Source organism: Pholis gunnellus (assembly GCF_910591455.1).
Source record: "Pholis gunnellus genome assembly, chromosome: 4".
In the NCBI taxonomy this organism is placed as follows: domain Eukaryota; kingdom Metazoa; phylum Chordata; class Actinopteri; order Perciformes; family Pholidae; genus Pholis; species Pholis gunnellus.
The window spans coordinates 4,268,054-4,285,342 of NC_136530.1; the positions used below are offsets into that span (position 1 = coordinate 4,268,054).

The 17,289-nt window shown below is 43.3% G+C and overlaps 1 protein-coding gene across 1 annotated transcript in view; it reads right to left on the reverse strand.

Moving 5' to 3' along the window:
* pip5k1ca (phosphatidylinositol-4-phosphate 5-kinase, type I, gamma a) overlaps window positions 1-17,289 on the reverse strand; it is a gene marked incomplete at its 5' end in the record, with an annotated part of 44,831 nt that overhangs the window by 20,494 nt on the left and 7,048 nt on the right. Inside the window, 5 exons of the mRNA XM_079157219.1 lie at window positions 970-1,122; window positions 3,219-3,336; window positions 3,484-3,614; window positions 3,865-3,951; window positions 4,976-5,007. Of these exons, the coding sequence (XP_079013345.1) occupies window positions 970-1,122; window positions 3,219-3,336; window positions 3,484-3,614; window positions 3,865-3,951; window positions 4,976-5,007 (521 nt within the window). The remainder of the gene's footprint in view (window positions 1-969; window positions 1,123-3,218; window positions 3,337-3,483; window positions 3,615-3,864; window positions 3,952-4,975; window positions 5,008-17,289) is intronic.

The following is a 17,289-nucleotide window of genomic DNA, read 5'->3' on the forward strand; positions in this document are numbered from 1 at the left end:
GAGCATATCTGCGACTACATTCAGATACAAAATCAAGCATTTTTACTGCATCAGTTTAGAGATATGCAATCCTTTTTTAATAGTTTCTCAAGATTTCAGATTCAGTTATTTATTTCACCAACAAAAGCCATAAAACGCCATCGTACTGCGTTGATGATTCTGTGAGTCTATGAAATTGTATCCTTCTACATTATGTTTTGTATGGTTTCTACTCCGTGTTTATCTTGGCGTGGGCTTGATTTGCTCGTCCATCTGTGCTGTTCTCTCTCTTTTTCCTCGGTCCACCTGCTCCGGCTGTGGGCTACAGCCGTCGCACATGAGCCTGAATCTCTCCGCTTTCATTAAACCCCGTCCGTCGACTAATTATACCGGCAAAAATACTTCGGAGCGTTTCAAAACGACGGAAAAAGGTCACAGTAAATGTGCTGAGCCTTTAACTTCCCTAAATGATTAAATGAATTCCTGCAGTGGTCTTTCGCCACGGCTGTCGGCACATGAATAAACACAAGGCTGAAGGCCGTGAACCTCAAGGGGCTGGAGCAGTAGCATGGACATACATGGAGATGCTGCTGGTTGGCTGTGTGTGTGTGTGTGTGTCAAGAGTCAAGCTCTGTTAGGCTTATGTGAAACACACCGGCCAGTCTCTTATGAAACCGCATTGCCCAAGGTTTCAGTCGGAGATGATAGAGCTGTTATGTCTGCTTCATCTGAAAAGGATGTCACGCTCGGAGGAGAGATTTCCGGGCTCTTGCATAAACCTGGGATCTAAAAATATGACTGGAAATAAGAACATCAAAGATGGAGCTCGGCATTCGAATGAGAGTGTGAAGGATGCTACCGACTGTAGCTTTAAGCCTCGGTCAGTCACAACGAAACATGGCTGAAATGCAGTAGCAACATATATATGATTTGCCATCTGACTTTGACTAACACGCTGACATGTAGTTGTCTTTCACACACTGAGCTTACCATGTAGTATCCGGGCAGCAGTTTCTGTAAGAATTCAGCCTCCTTGTGCATCACAGTCTTGATGATGAACTCGTCGTCCCTCGTTAGATAGAAGACGGAGCCACTCGCTCCGGGATTAGACAGCTCAATAAGAGGCTCGTTACAGAGGGAGTACTGCAGGAACACACGGAGAAACACACACACACACAAAGGGAGAGAAAAGTACGGGTTAAATCATTAAACACATCCACCGTTAAGACAAAATGATCTTGATTTGTGGATTAGCCTGCAGCCTTTAAACACATCACTTATACAGAAGCCAATATTCTGGTATTAACCAAAACACTCCATATTGAAGGGACTAATGCAGCTGATTGTCCCTTCCCTGTTTTTCCAGTCTGTGCTGAATTAGTTCCTAGTTAGGGGAGGATATTTAAGGGAATGTGAGTCTCTGTACTGTTCGGCTATAATGAAGACACACTTTGCGTCAAAACATTAGTCCTCTGATCACGTTTGTTGCCTAAAATCCGTGAGCTCCAGTGATAAAACAACACCTGACAGACCTGCAATCCCTGTGAGGCGGTTGAAGCGTATTAAACCTCTTCCTTCATTTTACAAACAGCATGTTGAAACGCATATACACTCTGATATAGAGCCAAAGATCAATAAAATACGTTTAAACACACATGAGCGCACTGATCATGCAAAAACATGCAGAAATGCAAAGAAAGAAATGATGGTTTGAAGTAGATTGTGAGTGAGAGAGAAAGCGAAAGCGTGAGGAACAAGCACATTACATGCTGTAATAGAACAGAGGTACATAGATTAGATGCATTTAATGTCAAATTATGACGGCTTTTAAATTTGAGCTCTTTTAATAGGCACATCAGACTCCTGCTGATATGATGGTTAGCTCAGCTAATTAGCCCTCTCTCCTCTCTCCGCTGCCTAAAAGCAATTCATCAGCATCCCTTTTGAAGCCGCCTCTGCCGACTTTCTGCTAATGGTTCACTTTTCAAACATTCCTCTCAGAGGAGCCTGACATTTAATTTTCATACCTTTGTATTTTCCACAAAACACAACTGAACAGAGTTAGAGACGAAAAATGTGAAACCGGTGGAAAGGATCATTATCTTCACGCCAGGAAAGGCTAATTTAACAGACAGTGAAGTCCTTTTGTAGATGTGAAGAAGCAACAGTAAAGGTGATAAAGTTGGTGAATGTAAGGGATGAATATGTTCACATTCACAGTTTCATCTGTTAAGACCACAGTCCAAAAACAGACTATTGAAATACTGTTTCTAACCAATAATTTTCCCCCTAAATCATGTCCGTAGAACTTCAGTGTAACCAGACTTAAATTTAAAGTGAGTTGTTGATAGTCCCCAGATGGCTTGTGTGGGCATATGGTGATGAGTGACCACAGGCTGGCTGAGAGAGAGACGGCAGAAACAAGGCAGGATGTGGTGTTTCCACGTGGTCTGAGGACCGATGCATTAAAGAAATGTGCACATGGAACACGCAGACACGCCGACTAAGCAGTGTCTGTACATTCTGCTAGACTGCTCAGGGCAGAGCGGTGAATCGTGCTCTCTCCTCTCTTCCTCGCCTCTGTCTTTTTCTTGTGTCATTTCACGGCTTCTCATCCTCGTTCTTCCTCCTCTCAGCTCTCTCCTGCCGTCACGCTTCTCATCTTTTATGGATTCCTATTTTTTTTTATTTTCTGTCTTCACGTGTTTCTGTTCATTTACTCTGTTTGTCTTTTCCTGATCTTGCCTTCCTCCCTTCTCTTTCTACTTACATCCCTCTCAATTGCTCTCTCATGCTCCTTCAAGTCTATCTGATCTGATACTAAGCTACTGCTGAGTTTGTAGTTCAACTTCCACCATAGCTAGCCGCATCAATGCATACTATTCTATCATCCTGGAGAACGTTTAGCATCCATGTGGTGAGAATTCAATTTAATTGGTTTAGGGACACACACACACACACACACACACCAGTGCGACTGGCCACAGTTTTATAATGAACCAAAGATATTTCTACACTTCTCAATGGGTTAGTTCCACATTCTGCCCGAGGGATTCAACTCAAATTGGGAGGATCCTCTCGTGGGACCTCATCCTGGCGCTCGCTGGTCTGCTGCGGGCACATTTTGGAAAAGCCCAGAGTGAAGGCGGCTCACTAACAGCACCACTCGCCTGCCGTGTCTTCACCATTTATATCTATACAACTCACAAAGTCCTGTGGGAAACACTGCACACACTTACCAGGTAGTCATCCGGCCTGATGCCAAACAGTTCTCTGAAGTAGCGGAAGGCCACGGGAGCGTAGGTTTTAAAGCGGAAGTCCGGGAAATGGTGGGCTGGAGTGAGGTTACTGCCTTCACTAAAGTACAGAAAAATAGCACAGCACATGGAAGACAGGGATCAAATTCATATTTTTCTCAAGTAAACATCAAACAGCATGCATTCATATTACTGGAAACAGACTGCATGTAGTATGTTTGATTATGTGTTTGGCTGCAGCAGAGACCTGGGGAAAAAGATGCTCTCCACCACGTAGAAGTCCTGCATCAACACGTCTCTCTCGGGCTTGGAGCTCAGGTTGCCCACCGTGTAACCGATGCCCAGCTGGATGGCACCTTTCAAGGCCGAGGATGTGGTCTGTGGAGGGGGGGGGGGGGGGGGGGGAAGTGGTGAGTGAAATACTCGTCCTTTCTTTAAACCCCTCGCAGTCAATGATTGGTTCTTTTCTGAGATGGAGCGGATCATTTTAGAGGGAAAAACATCACGGTTTTATAATTTAATGCTTTTAAAATGCAAAAATAATAGGGTTTTTAGGGGCAAAATGGAGTCTTTATATGTTAAGAACTAGAAAATACATAATGTATACATGCATGTGTGTTTACAGTACCTTCTTGTAAGTAGTTTCCCCTGATGCATCCACCCCTCTGTGGCCCATCTTCTTTCCCTGACCAGGCTGGCCTGAGGATGAGGGCATCTGGAGACAAAGCGGGAGAGGACTTGTGTTATGAGAGTGACACAGTGACACCGCATTAAAGCATGAGAGCGAGTTCAAGATTCGATGTTATGAACCGACTTTCACTGAGCAGACCAGTGTGTCTCAATTTGCGTTCTTCCGTACATACACTTGCTATTTTGAGTGCATAGCTGTGTCACGATACACCGGTATATTGATGATAGCTGTGATATTTAAAAAATGAAATATGGTAAAAGACTCTGTCGCCACCTCCCCAAAACTCGTATTTTGAATGCGATTAATTTGCCATAAAAGAGATAAAATGCACATTAAACAAGGTTAAAGATGATTTTGACTGATAGCATTATCTTTTTCTTTTTGAATTATAGTAATAATATTGTGAAATATAAATTGCTATTAAAAAGAAGAAGAAGCGGTTAAATGTTGTGATCATCATTTCCATGAAGTGCACAACAACCGTGTTCGATTTGACATCACACTGTCGAAAAATCACGCACTACGCAAGTAAGTACATAGTGTATACAGTGTATTACATGGAGGTGTACTTATGGAAGTATCTGAATTGAGACGCAGCACAGGTGTTCATTTTAAAGCAAAATGCTGGTTCCTCTGTTCTTTAACTCAAACTGTGCATAGTTTTGATTTAAAAACTCAAAGATCTCAAAGCCAAACATTGGATGTAAATATTTCTGCTGTTGTTAGTTGTGTTCATCGAGCTTGTTGGTATAAATTGGCATTGAAGCAGAATTAAATGTCCTCAGCAGACTCAAATCAAACAACAATGTTTGCTTTAACGTACAGTCGAGTAGCTGAAGTACCAGATATATTTACTAAATTAGGAAGATTAACAAAAATTGTCTAGTAGAGACAAAGAATACTAAAGTGATATTCAAATACTTTTGTACCAAGCGAGGAAAATTACAAACACAGATTATTAATTGATCCAAATATTAACAGCCTTAGATGCTCAGTAAAAAGAGAAGCGTGACAGAGCAGATGATCACAGGGACAGACGGTAGCTCACCTCTGTGATGAAGGCTTTCCTGGCAGCAGCATCTGAGAGAGAGAGAGAGAGAGATGACTGTGTTACAGAGAGGCTCCATTACTCAGCATCGTTAGTGCTCTCTGTGACTAAGAGGAATATGAAAGGGTGGACACAGCAGTCCAACATTTTGTAGTGACGGTGTCGAACACAAGCAGGGGGGCCTGTCAGCGAGAGGAACGGCAGGAAACAAAGCAACAAGGGCACCGAGTCCATTTTAAAGCCGTTCTGTGTGAGGCTGAATACATTTTCAGCCTTGCTAGCGCCTCTAGAGATGGAAAGGTCTGTCTGTTCGGTCCGTTGGTTGGTCCACCACTTGTCAAATGTAAAGGGTTAAACCATAGACTGTATACAAGAAGAGAACGTAGTCGTCGTGACGTCACCGATTTTTGTGTGGACTGCGGGTTTGAAGCCTGGAGCATTTTGGCCGTCACCATCTTGTTTTTTGCAACCAGTGAACAGAAGTGACCATATTTAGACTGCGGAGGAGTGATGTAGATACGCCGTATATGGTAGCGACATGTCACATGTCACAAGGTAGCCCCGCCCTAAAGCATACCCTGCTTTATGGTCTGTTTGACTCTAAATGGACCATCATTTACTAAATGAACATCATGCTGTATTGAAGAAGACTTGAAACTAGAGATTGAGACCATAAACTCATGTTTACAATGTTTACTGAGGTAATAAATCAAGAGAGAAGTAGAGTCATTTTCTCATAGACTTCTATACAACCAGAGGAGTCGCCCCCTGATGGTCATTAGAGAGAATGCAAGCTTAAGGCACTTCCGCATTGACTTCACTTGCCACCTGGGTTGAACATAAACATGCATAAATCTTGACTGAAAAAAGCTCAGACACCGTTTTACTCTAATTGATCCCCCGACCCTTCAATTTACATTTAAACTAACATGGAAAGAAACAGCTCTGGAAAGTGTAAACCTGCTGTGAGTCTCTTAAAGTGGGAGTAAACTACACACTCTCACTCTTTAGCAGGCTTTTCAACCCTTGTATATCTCGGCTAAAACGTGTCTCACCGAGAGACTCACCAATGCAAATGGCACAAATGGCAATCTAATGAATCTCAGAGTTACAGCAGTCTTACATCTGTTATGTTGTGATGTTTTTTAAAGTCTAATAACAGGATGCAGGCAGAAGAGAAAAAGGCAATCAGAGAACTGTTTTTGCTAGGATGGCCTGAAATAGAGGCGTAATTATAGACGTATAACGCTCAGCACAATAATGGAGACAAGGCTCAGGAGGGCAGGAAAGAGAGAACACAAAATGAGCAAAAGAAAGAGTGGAAGGAGACAGAGAGAGGGCTTCAGACGGTGTGAGTGAGGCAGATTAATTCCCACTCTGTTATCTTCATAACCAATATCGCCCAGATGGTGGAATTTAGAGAGAAACCGCAGAAACGTTAACAACAGTCTGACTGTTTTGATTTGAAATAAAATGAGGATGCAAATATCAGCGATGAGATAAAATAATCCGAATTGTGCAGACAAGTTTTGTTTATCTTTACTTTCCATTTTTCTCTCACATTGCATTAGCACTGGTTTTGGTCGGATGGATTTACTTTTATCACCGCTGCACAGGCATTAGAGTTTAAAGTACATAAAAGGCCCTTTTTCCACAGCAGACATTTTCATTTCTCAAAGTAGGAAAAGCACAGGTGTTACCGACAACACTAACAATGACTCTGTTCTGCTCAAATTGGTTCAAAATGGATGCTTTGCTGCTTGTGACAGCTGACTGTATAAGCAAGCGATTTTTCTGTGTGCAAGTAAGTGCATTGCAGAATAGTAATGAATCAACATGGACTCTGCATTACGGCTTTTGTAGGTAGAAATATATATATACACAGAGCTGAGGGAGGGGGTAATATTGAACTTCCAAGACTAAAGTCTTAAATTTACAAGAAAAACACTTTGTTCTTCTCTCAGACTCTAAAGTAGGGATGCCCCCCTGAAACTCGGTTCTAAACGGGAACTGGTTCTAAATGAGTAAAAACCCGGAGTATTGATGAGGTCGGCAGTTAACGGTTCTGCGTTTCAAACCTCCTGTCTCTGTCCCTGTGTCTGTTGTTACACAAACACTGACTTAGACTCGGTACAGGCTGAGACACACATCATAGAGAGAAGAAAAAGATCCAAAGTGTGGCTACATTTAACTCCAGTACATTCTGATTACTCTCGTCACAAATGCAATAAAGCCCTCACAAGCAAAGGAGGAAATACCAGAAATCTATCAAACACAATAAATCTGCGGGACAGTTTTCGACTGTTTGGCGAGCGGCCATCGCCTCGTCTGCTGCAGGTAACGTTAGCGATGACATACGGAGTTTGCTAATAAGAATAGGCTAATACGTCAAAGCTAATCACTTAGCTAATTGTTCAGCTGCGAATGTATTTTAAAGATTTTTTGTATTGCTGCTCAAGAATAATAAAGTAATGTTGATTCTTTTCTTAAGGAATTGTCTTTTTTTCTCACAATATCACTAAAAAGAACCGATAAGAGTACTCGTATCGATACTATCCTAACGATTCCCATCCTTACTCTAAAGTCACATTATTTTGCCAATGGGTTATCAGATATAATCCTAAAGATTGCTGTTTCTGATGTCCTCTTTGACTCTGAGTGATGCAAAGGTCCTGAAAGATAAATACGATACGTGTTTTCTTTCATGTTCTGTCTGTGTTCTCTCATGAGCATAAAAAATACTGATACAATTATTAGATTTTGCACTCGCCGCCACACGATACCACAGTGTTTAACGGTGGTATCTGATGAGGTTGTCTGAATATCACCCCCCCCCCCCCCCCCCCGGCTCCGTACGTACTGTATACCTGTATGGTCTATACTATCTATAAATAACACACGCTTCAACTAACTAAAGCTTGTGCATCCACAATAAAAAATTTAAAAAAATCCACAATAGACCTTTTTCAATGCAGACAGTGTGACTTGTTGTTGCAGGAATTAAAAAGAGCATCAACAGTGGCTCTGTTCCATTAAGTGTCCCAATAAGCTTCTCCAGTGAGCCAGCATGCACGATACCAGGACCCTGAGACTGAGCTAAATGACGTAAAGCAAATATAATAGTGTTATTAGTTGCACGTGTGGTTATTCTACCAAGACATATCAACATGTCTGGTGTAAAAAAAACAATTCACAATGGACCAAATAAGGATGACAGGAGAAGAAACATGACTTTCTGGCTGTGATCTCTGGAGGCTCCAAACCTCTCGCCAGTATAAAATGCATCTCCCTCACCAGCTGAGGCGCTAACAGCTAACCTATTTAACCCAGTGTCACTCAGGAGTGGGATAGCATCTTCACAGCTCGACTCTTTGTGTTTGCAGCTGAAATGATAGCCGGCCTCTCTCGTCTCTGTCTGCCTGCCTGCCCCTCGTGGACGCCCATGTGACTGAGCCACAGAATAGCCTGCTTTTGCCAGCCCTCCTCCTGCTCTGTGTCTCTATCTCCCTCCCTCGGTCACACATGCACACATTTTCACGGAGATGAGCAAAGCCCGAGCGTGCCAATTGCGAAGCCGGCAACGTTCCCGAGCTGGAACATCCAGGGAATCAAATCGGAGGAAAAGAAACTGCTGGTGAAGGAATGCAGATAATTAAAGAGGAGGCTCCTCTGTTTGTTACCATCCCATACTATTTATGTGTGTGTGTGTGGATGCATGTGATTAACTGGCTACGTGTGGTTCCTTCACATGTCTTCTGTCATTTCTAAATGTCTGTTGCCTGTGTGTACATGTATTTGTATTTGTGTGTGTGTGTGTGTGTGTGTGTGTGTGTTATGTATCTTAATGCAACCGCATCTTTTGCTTTCCGCATGCCTGAACCTCTTAATACTGCCCTCGGTGTGTGTGTGTGTGTGTGTGTGTGTGTGTGTGTGTGTATGCATGTGCAGGTATGTGTGAGGGGGTGTGAGTGTGTGACAGCTAGTGGAGACTACAGGCAGAGTGTGTGTGTGTGTGTGTGTGTGTGTGTGTGTGTGTGTGTGTGTGTGTGTGTGTGTGTGTGTGTGTGTGCAGTGAATGAGTCAGGCTGCGTGTGTTGTGTCCAAACATTTGCTCCATCTCTCCCTGCCTGTCACGATATTTACGTTATCAACTTATCGAACGCTACACAACCACTATTAATTGACTTATGCTGTTTTCATTTCTCCAAACACATCCAATAGATTTTTCTGTCTTTGAAATAAACAGCTCTACCGTTTTTACCTTTATATGACCTTTATGGATTTACATAATATAGTCTAATATTCCTCTATCCTCAGCAGCAGTAAAACACAGACACAAACACCATTACAATAAATTAAATTATGGTAGCACCGAGGTGGCTAATGTAAGAAGAGAGATGTGTGAACCCAAGGAACCACATTTAAATTTTATCCATTTAATTTATGTTTGCGGCAGACTGAAATATAATCACATTATGACTACAAGCAACCAAATGTGAGTGCAAGTGACAAAACCCTGATGACCCGCTGGCTATTACAACAGCACTAGAGTGATAACACAACAGAGATGGAGAGACATAACGATGTCTAAAGTGTATTAAAGGGTATATAGAGGAAAAGCAGAGGCAGGAGTTATGATGATAAGCTACGAGAGTGCTTCTATTTTTATTTTTACCATATTTCATAATGGCTTTCCTGTAAAGACTGTGTGAAAAACATCTTCAGAAATACACCCAGTAACACGGGAGTGTGACATGATAACATCTTCTCATTGTTAACGTCCCTCCATTTAGCTTCAACAGGTAAAGTGCTTCAGAATGAGGACGTGAGGGGAAAGAAATAGGTCCTACTACCGCCACCACCGCCATCATGCTGCAGCTGCAGTCTGTGGAGTTGTTCATGGGGACGGAACAACAAATAGACCCGTACAAATAAAATAGCCTCCGGCTGAGACTGTTGCCTAGTCGGACTGCTATGTGCTGGTTTAATGGCCCACTCCTCCACCCTGAAGAGAGAGGTCCATTACCAGCTGGTGATGGGAGCCATGGGAAGCGAAATACAGCCGGAATTTATATCATTTTTATACACACAAACCCTGTGTTTGATGCAGGATACGGGATTGTGTGTTTGACGCACATTGACCCGTTCACGCCGGACCGCCGTCGCCGCTTAATCCTCGACTGTTGCCAGATCACATAAGACCTTTCATACACATCGCTGCCAAACCACAGAATCATAACAGACATTCTGTATATTTGCTTAACAGAGCTTCATCTGTTCATTAAAATTGTCCCCACAGCGCAAACACTTTTTGGTCCAAAAGAAAAGTGCAGTATGCTGTTCTGCTTTCACGCTCTTTATGAACCGCCACGGTCCTGTTTTCTTCTCAAGTGCACAGCAATCACACAGCATTACATGAAGCAAGTTCTCTGCAACAGACACGTAAGATCAATTCCTGCCCAGACTTGCTTTACGATGTGCGGGATGATACAAGTCCCCAAAAAACCTAAAAAAAACATGGAAGTCCCAAGTCAACTCAGGGTTCTGCTCTCTTTTCGTGATTTCAATGTAACTGTGACACTGAGCTGTTCTAACCTGCATTACGATCCGGCTCTTGGACTTGCGCAGTACACAGTAAATGTATACAAAAATATCTGCTGTGGCCTCTTGTTTATATTCCATCCTACACACACACACACACACACACTTGTGCACACGCACTTTTTCACCCCCTTGTTTCCATGGTTCCCCCAATTGAGGTCAACCAGCATTTCTATTTCTATGACTAACGTACGCGTGCTTGGGATCAACAGACGGATGCTGCCTTCATGTCCTTTCGTGCTGCTGTTAAAGGCGGCATACAGTACACAACTTACAGAAGCATACGGACGACAACTACCGTCCCTCTCGTTCATATAAAACATTCGGGATAGAAAAAAAGTCTGAATAAAACCGGCAGCAGCCTCACGCGACGTACCAGGAGCAGCAACCGAGCACTGAAAACACCTAATAGGGGTTTGCATTGCTGCCATTTAATTTAATCGACATCGCTGAGGAAAATACGATATACCCTCTTACAGTTTGTTGGGTTATAGAGTGAATTTGTCACTGCAGCTTATTGCTACTTAAATCATTAAATAATTTGTTTTTAAACTCCATCGACAAAGCAGCAGCAGCAGCAGATCTATACGACGGCTTAGTGACTCTCAGCGACAAAACGATTCCAACACAAATAATGACTTTGGTGCGTAACTTAATTGTTAACATCACACACTCTGTGGGCAGCATTGATGCGTCTTCCTTGACAGCCACGTCCGACCCTGATTGGATCACTACTGGGACTCCCCGAGGACGGGATAAGTAAGAGGCAGCCTTGTGAGATGCTCGTTTGTTATCTTGACAGAGGCTAAGCGACGGCGCCGCTATCGAGCGGGTGTTCGTTTTTTCATGCAGCAACAAAGCGACGGCGCTTGGTTATCGTGTCAAAGTGCATCTGACCTGAACCAGGGGGAAAGCGGGAATCCATAACTCTCGTCAGGAAAATTAACAAGGCAGCCGACCCAATGCAAAGAGGGGTACAAATACAGTCAGTGGTTTTAGGTGAACAATGCAGACAATGCAGAGGATGAGACAGAGACGCCTGGAGGAGCGCCTTCTTTCTTTCTTTAGAAAATGTTAATTCATGGTTAACCTCAGCCTAGTTCACTTCACACAGGAGAGTTACGCAACAGTGATGGCTGCTGTTCCGACAGAGGGAAGGCAAACTGATCCTAACCCTTGAGCTCTTGATGTCAGTGTGTTTTTTCCATGAACACAGCAGTCAGCCAGTGTGGTCCGATCATCCTCTGTCTCTGGCCCGGAATGGAAAAGTGGAGGCAGTATATGACACAGTCTTCATCAATGCGATGTTTACTCTGCACACACACGCGGATGTAATGATCTCTGGTCTCCGTGACGTTATTTACAGACACCGTGACATCTGCACAGTTTTTCCACAGCGGTCGTTACTGTAACAGATGAGAATGAACCTTGTTTTGTTTGTCGCTTTAACGCATTTTAACGGCCGTCTGTGGTACAAAAACGGTCTTATCAAGAGTAACGCAGCAAGACTTGATACTTTCGGTTCAACATGTAATCTTTATATTATTTAAAGGTATAGTTTAACATTTTGGGATGTATAAAATACCACTTTTGTGTCTGTAAAGTAAAAATGAAGCTTAGAGCCGGGGGATGATTAGCTTAAGCTTAGCATAAAGGCTGGAAGCAGGGGGAAACAGCTAGCCTGGCTCTGTCTGAAGTAACACCCCCCCCCCCCCTCTCAAATTAGGTTTTTTCTGACCCCCTCTTATGTGATTCGTCACATCTGTGCAGATGGCAGACACAAGAAAAACATGGAGAAGAGGTTTTCATGTCACAGCATCCTGGTTTCTTTCACAGTAATCCAGCCCAACCCAACCAGCAGAAGAGCTTCTCTGTGCGTCTGTAACTAAGACATTACGTTAGCATGTTAGCAACACATTAACAGGAGACTCCAAAAGCCCGGCACTAATACGCGTGCAAACATGCTCATGATTGCTCCTGTGTGCATATCTGTGTGAGCATCTCCGTGTATCAATAATTCCTCTCGAATGACCGCGTCCCTTCTGGATCAGAGCAGGGCGACTTGGACGTCGACACTAATAATTAAGGAGTCATAGACTTCCAAACGCTAAGCTTTTCAAAGAGGCTTTAGGTGTTCCTCTCAATTACGGCACTTTGGCAGAATACTATTCTTACAGCTTATCCTTACTACTTCTGCATGTAAACACACACTCACACAGGCAGAGACATACGTACACACACACAGGCAGAGACACATACATACAACACACACACACACACACACACACAGGCAGAGACACACACATACATACACACACACTCACACACACACACACACACACACACAGGCACCGTAATGCAGCTACTTGCAGACTACAGAAGGAAGTATGGTTGAACTCCTTTCTAAATGCGTCAACGCGTCTTAAACTAGTGTGTGTTGGTGGCGGCACTCATCCGCAAAGTACATTTCCCCTCAGCCGTCCTCTGATTTACTGAACAAAGCGGTGTGCAGAAAGAGGGGGGAGGGGGGGGGCTCCGCTGTCAGCGCATATCATACACTTTGTACAATACAGTGAATGTGTGGAGGAAGCAGCGGCTGGAGAGGACAGCTTTTCACTATGCCAAGTCAACCATTACCATCAATGGCATCAGGAGCTTAATAAAAAGCTTCCTGCCTTCTGCTGGCTGGAAAAAAAAACCCCATCCCTTTGAGACATTTAGCGAGGAGCTCGATGATGAGCGATGCGCCGCAGCAACAGTCTGCATTCAGGCAAACTGCTGCCGAGTCCTTTATTTACAAAGAGAGTCTTTACGAAATACGACGGGGCTGCAAGTTATTATCTTCTTCATCGATTTTCTTTTTGACTGTCAGAAAGTAGTGAAAAATGCAGACTACAATTTCTTCTTCATCTTTATATTGGTCGTTTTGTCCATCCAACAGTAAAAATAATTAAATTAAATAAATAAATCAGTTTATTATCACAAAAAACTGAGAAGCTGGATCCAGAGAATTAAATAATTACTTGATTATCCAAAAAGATGCAGATCAATATCCTCTCTTGACTGATATATCGATAAAGAGACTAATTGTTTAAACTCTAATAGTGTCTAATATCTAGTAGTTATAATGTCTAATAGTATGTTTTTATATAACCTAATTAATTAGACAAGTAATCGACAAGAAAGTAAAAGAATACTGTTTTGATAACTGCTCGTTAAAGCTTCTCCAATGCAAATATTTGCTTTTCTCATTTAAATGTAATATATATATATATATATATATATTATAAACTGAGCTCTGGGGTTTGAGTTGCCACTAAATGATTACAGGAAAAAAGCTAAAAGAAAAAGCTAAATTAATTTATATGCTAGCCTGCAGTAGGCATTCAAGTTGACCAATAGCTAAAGAAAAACATCAGCAACCTTTCCTTTAAACCAGATACAAATGGAGCAAAGCAGCACTGATTTCCTCAAGACAAGAAACCTTTGCAGAGCTGTAAAACAACACACAATATTCAAAAATATACTGACATCCATCTATCTATCCATCCATCTCTTCAGCTCAGGCCTTTTTACACCGTTTCAGAGCTGGAAACAGTCCACAGTTGGCCAGGCTCGACCGTGGTTCACCCAGACACACAAGCAGACAAGACGCCCCGATGTAAATCCAGCTACATCACGGTCACCGTTAGTCTTCTATCCCTAATCCCAATCCCATTCTCTCCACGCTACTAGACTACTCGTCTGGATTATCAGGATAAGGATAAGGACAGGTGGAAGTCAAGAGACCGTCTGTCTGGTTTTCTGTCTCTGCTCTGCTTCAGCATTAAGGGGGAAAATTCAACTGTTTTAAAAAAATACTCTACTTCTTTAAAAGCTATGAAATCCAGAGCGTATCTATTGCCTCTCAACGGCTCTCAACATGGCGACAGCTTAGCTGGCAGCATGCAGCTAACGGTGCTAATAGCGCAAACAAGGGCAAATGTGCTGACGAAGGTTAAACAGTGTTTAACTGACGACGCCGTCGGTTGGGAGCTATCCATCACATATCCACTATATCTTCACAAAGCAAATAGTTATTATCAGCTATATGAATGCTCTGAATCTCATATAGAGAACCTTTAAACAATTCAGAGGCCGTCACTGACGATTGAAGGGAATGGCTGTATTTCTGTTACATAATAAAGAGATATATTTTCCACATTTCTCTGCTGGTGAAAGAAAAAAAAAAATGCAAACCTCATTAAAATGCCATAGCTGCCCTCACTCTGCATCTGTCGTTTGCCTTCACCGTCCTCATCCATCCACCTTTCAAACTGACGGTGAGAAGTGGATGAAACGACTGGCTAGGGCAGCGGCTGACAGCAGCTAATAACTCCAGCATAAATCTCGCCGCCGCTCCGGAGAGGCTGCAACAGTTGCGTCTTCATTTCACACTGTGGATCAGACTAATGGAACAGGTGGGTATGAAAGTGTCATTTTTTTTTTTTCCCCTCTGAGAGGCCTGAAAGTTCAGCGGACTTTTTGAAATGGAAATTTAAAAAAAAAGAAAGTCTAGCAGCTCGGCCAAGTCCTGACAGAATATCATAGTAGCTGCTTTTAAGACACCGCAGGGACACAAACACGCGCATGCACCTCCGGAGGTCAATACAAACAGCAATTGCAGACGTCTGCTTGTGTGTTGGATGCCGGGAATGTGTGTGTGAGTCAACATGCCGTCTTGAGTTGGTACGAAACCACATCAGGAGAAGAGTTGTAGTAACATTCACAATGAAAGACTCCTGGACCCTTCAGGCTAGTTGGGGATGTTTGTATTAATACCACGGGATGTGATGTGTCAAGAGTGTCCTGTATACGCTCCCTCAGTCCTGAAGAGACCGGCAGGGTTGCATCCTCCTGCTCTATGGGCGAAGCTAAAAACAGCTCAGTCCTCCCAGCAAATTGACACACGTGCTCTCAAAGTCTTATGCAATTTCAGTATGTTTTTCATAACTGAGCTTCCAGATCAGAACCGAGTGATCCTCGCTGATCCTGAAAAAAAATGCAGTCGAAGCCGAGAGAGAGAAAGGTCCTTTTAGGGAGAGGAGAGGAGAAGAGAGGAGAGGAGAGGAGAGGAGAGGAGAGGAGAGGAGAGGAGAGGAGAGGAGAGGAGAGGAGAGGAGAGGGAGTAGGAAGTCATGGGAGTGGATCACACAAATAAACAGGGTGGTGATCAGCCCGACTCCTGTGTGCCGCTTGTTATTGCTGAGAGCAGCATCTCGGTGACTCAGTGGAGGGTAATCTGCTGTAGCCACAGAGGGAGCACAGTTGCACAACATTGTGGAGTAACTGCTGCTCATACCTGTACGGAACAATTTACACACAGCGGCAGATTTAGTTTGACACCTGGGGCTGCCGAGCTGAAAATAAAACTCTTGTGTCACTCGGGAAGGCAATACAAAGCTGAAAGCACACAGTGAGCTGTTATTCCGATATATATATACATATATAGATGTATATATATGTATATATATATATATATATATATGCATCTGTATAACATTATCTAGCTGTCACGAAGCTGTGGAGCAAATGACTCACCGGACTGGTTGTCAGAGCACCGTTGCCACTCAAAATCAGGACCTAAATTCACAAACAACGGCAGCAATGTGGACTTAAATTGCTTCAAGTTGACCATGTCACACCTCAGTTTTAACAGCCATCATCCGAATGCTGTGAGACATTGCATCTATCCCAGCATGCCCCCTTAGACACCCTAAACTTAGACAAGCTTTGCCACACAGAACCGCCTCTGCAGGGCCTCCATCTGAACGAACACACAGAGCGAGTGCAGATGATCTGACGCCGCTGTTGTGTGGCAGCCTCGGGTATACGGTTGGTTACTCAGCAAGGTGCATCATTCCCCGTCCTACCTACAGAGAGCCGCCTCTATCTCTTGTGCACAGTGTGAGGCTATCTGTGGTTTCAAAGACAAATAAATCCACAGCTACTACAGAAAAACTGACAGCAGCAGTGGCCTTTTGTAAAATACAATGCAGCAAATAACACAGCCTGCAGCTGCTGATCCAGCTCCAAACTGGATGGAAATTGAGGCTTCTTCTCCAAGCTGACTCCAGAATGTCAAAACATGGTGGAAACAGATATCTGTGTGTGGAGGGAGCCTGGAGAGGAGTGAAGATGTCTCCCTACAGCGCAAGGAAAGCAATAATCACACACTGAGGGGATTCTGGAGCAGAACATGTTACAATGCGGGATGGAAGTCATCGGGGGCCAGAATGACAAAATATTTGCATTGCGTCTTTCTTTCAGCTTGTGTTTACAGTATGGCTGTAAAAGCTATTGTGTATTCAGAATTCATTTATAATTGCAACAGCTTAAAAAAAAAGAAATAGTAATTAAAGTTACTGCAAGGAACCTTCATTTTGTGTTGATTTTGGGCGGTCCCTGTGGACGGAAGTGGTAGTGTTTTATAGCACAAGATGCCCTTTAAAAAACCTCTAATTTAACGATCTGCTACGATCAGTCCTGTTTCTGGTTCTCCCGTGCCTCCCTTCCCTCTAGCAGGGCCCAGCAATACGGCCCGGGCCTCCAGCAGCGTGGTGATTGTGTTGGCTCGTAGCGGGGACCGGCGAAGCAGCTCAGGCTCCTGGAGTCTGAGTTTTCTGGTGAACCTGCATGATTTCATCGGATTTTGCGCTGAATCCAACCCGGTG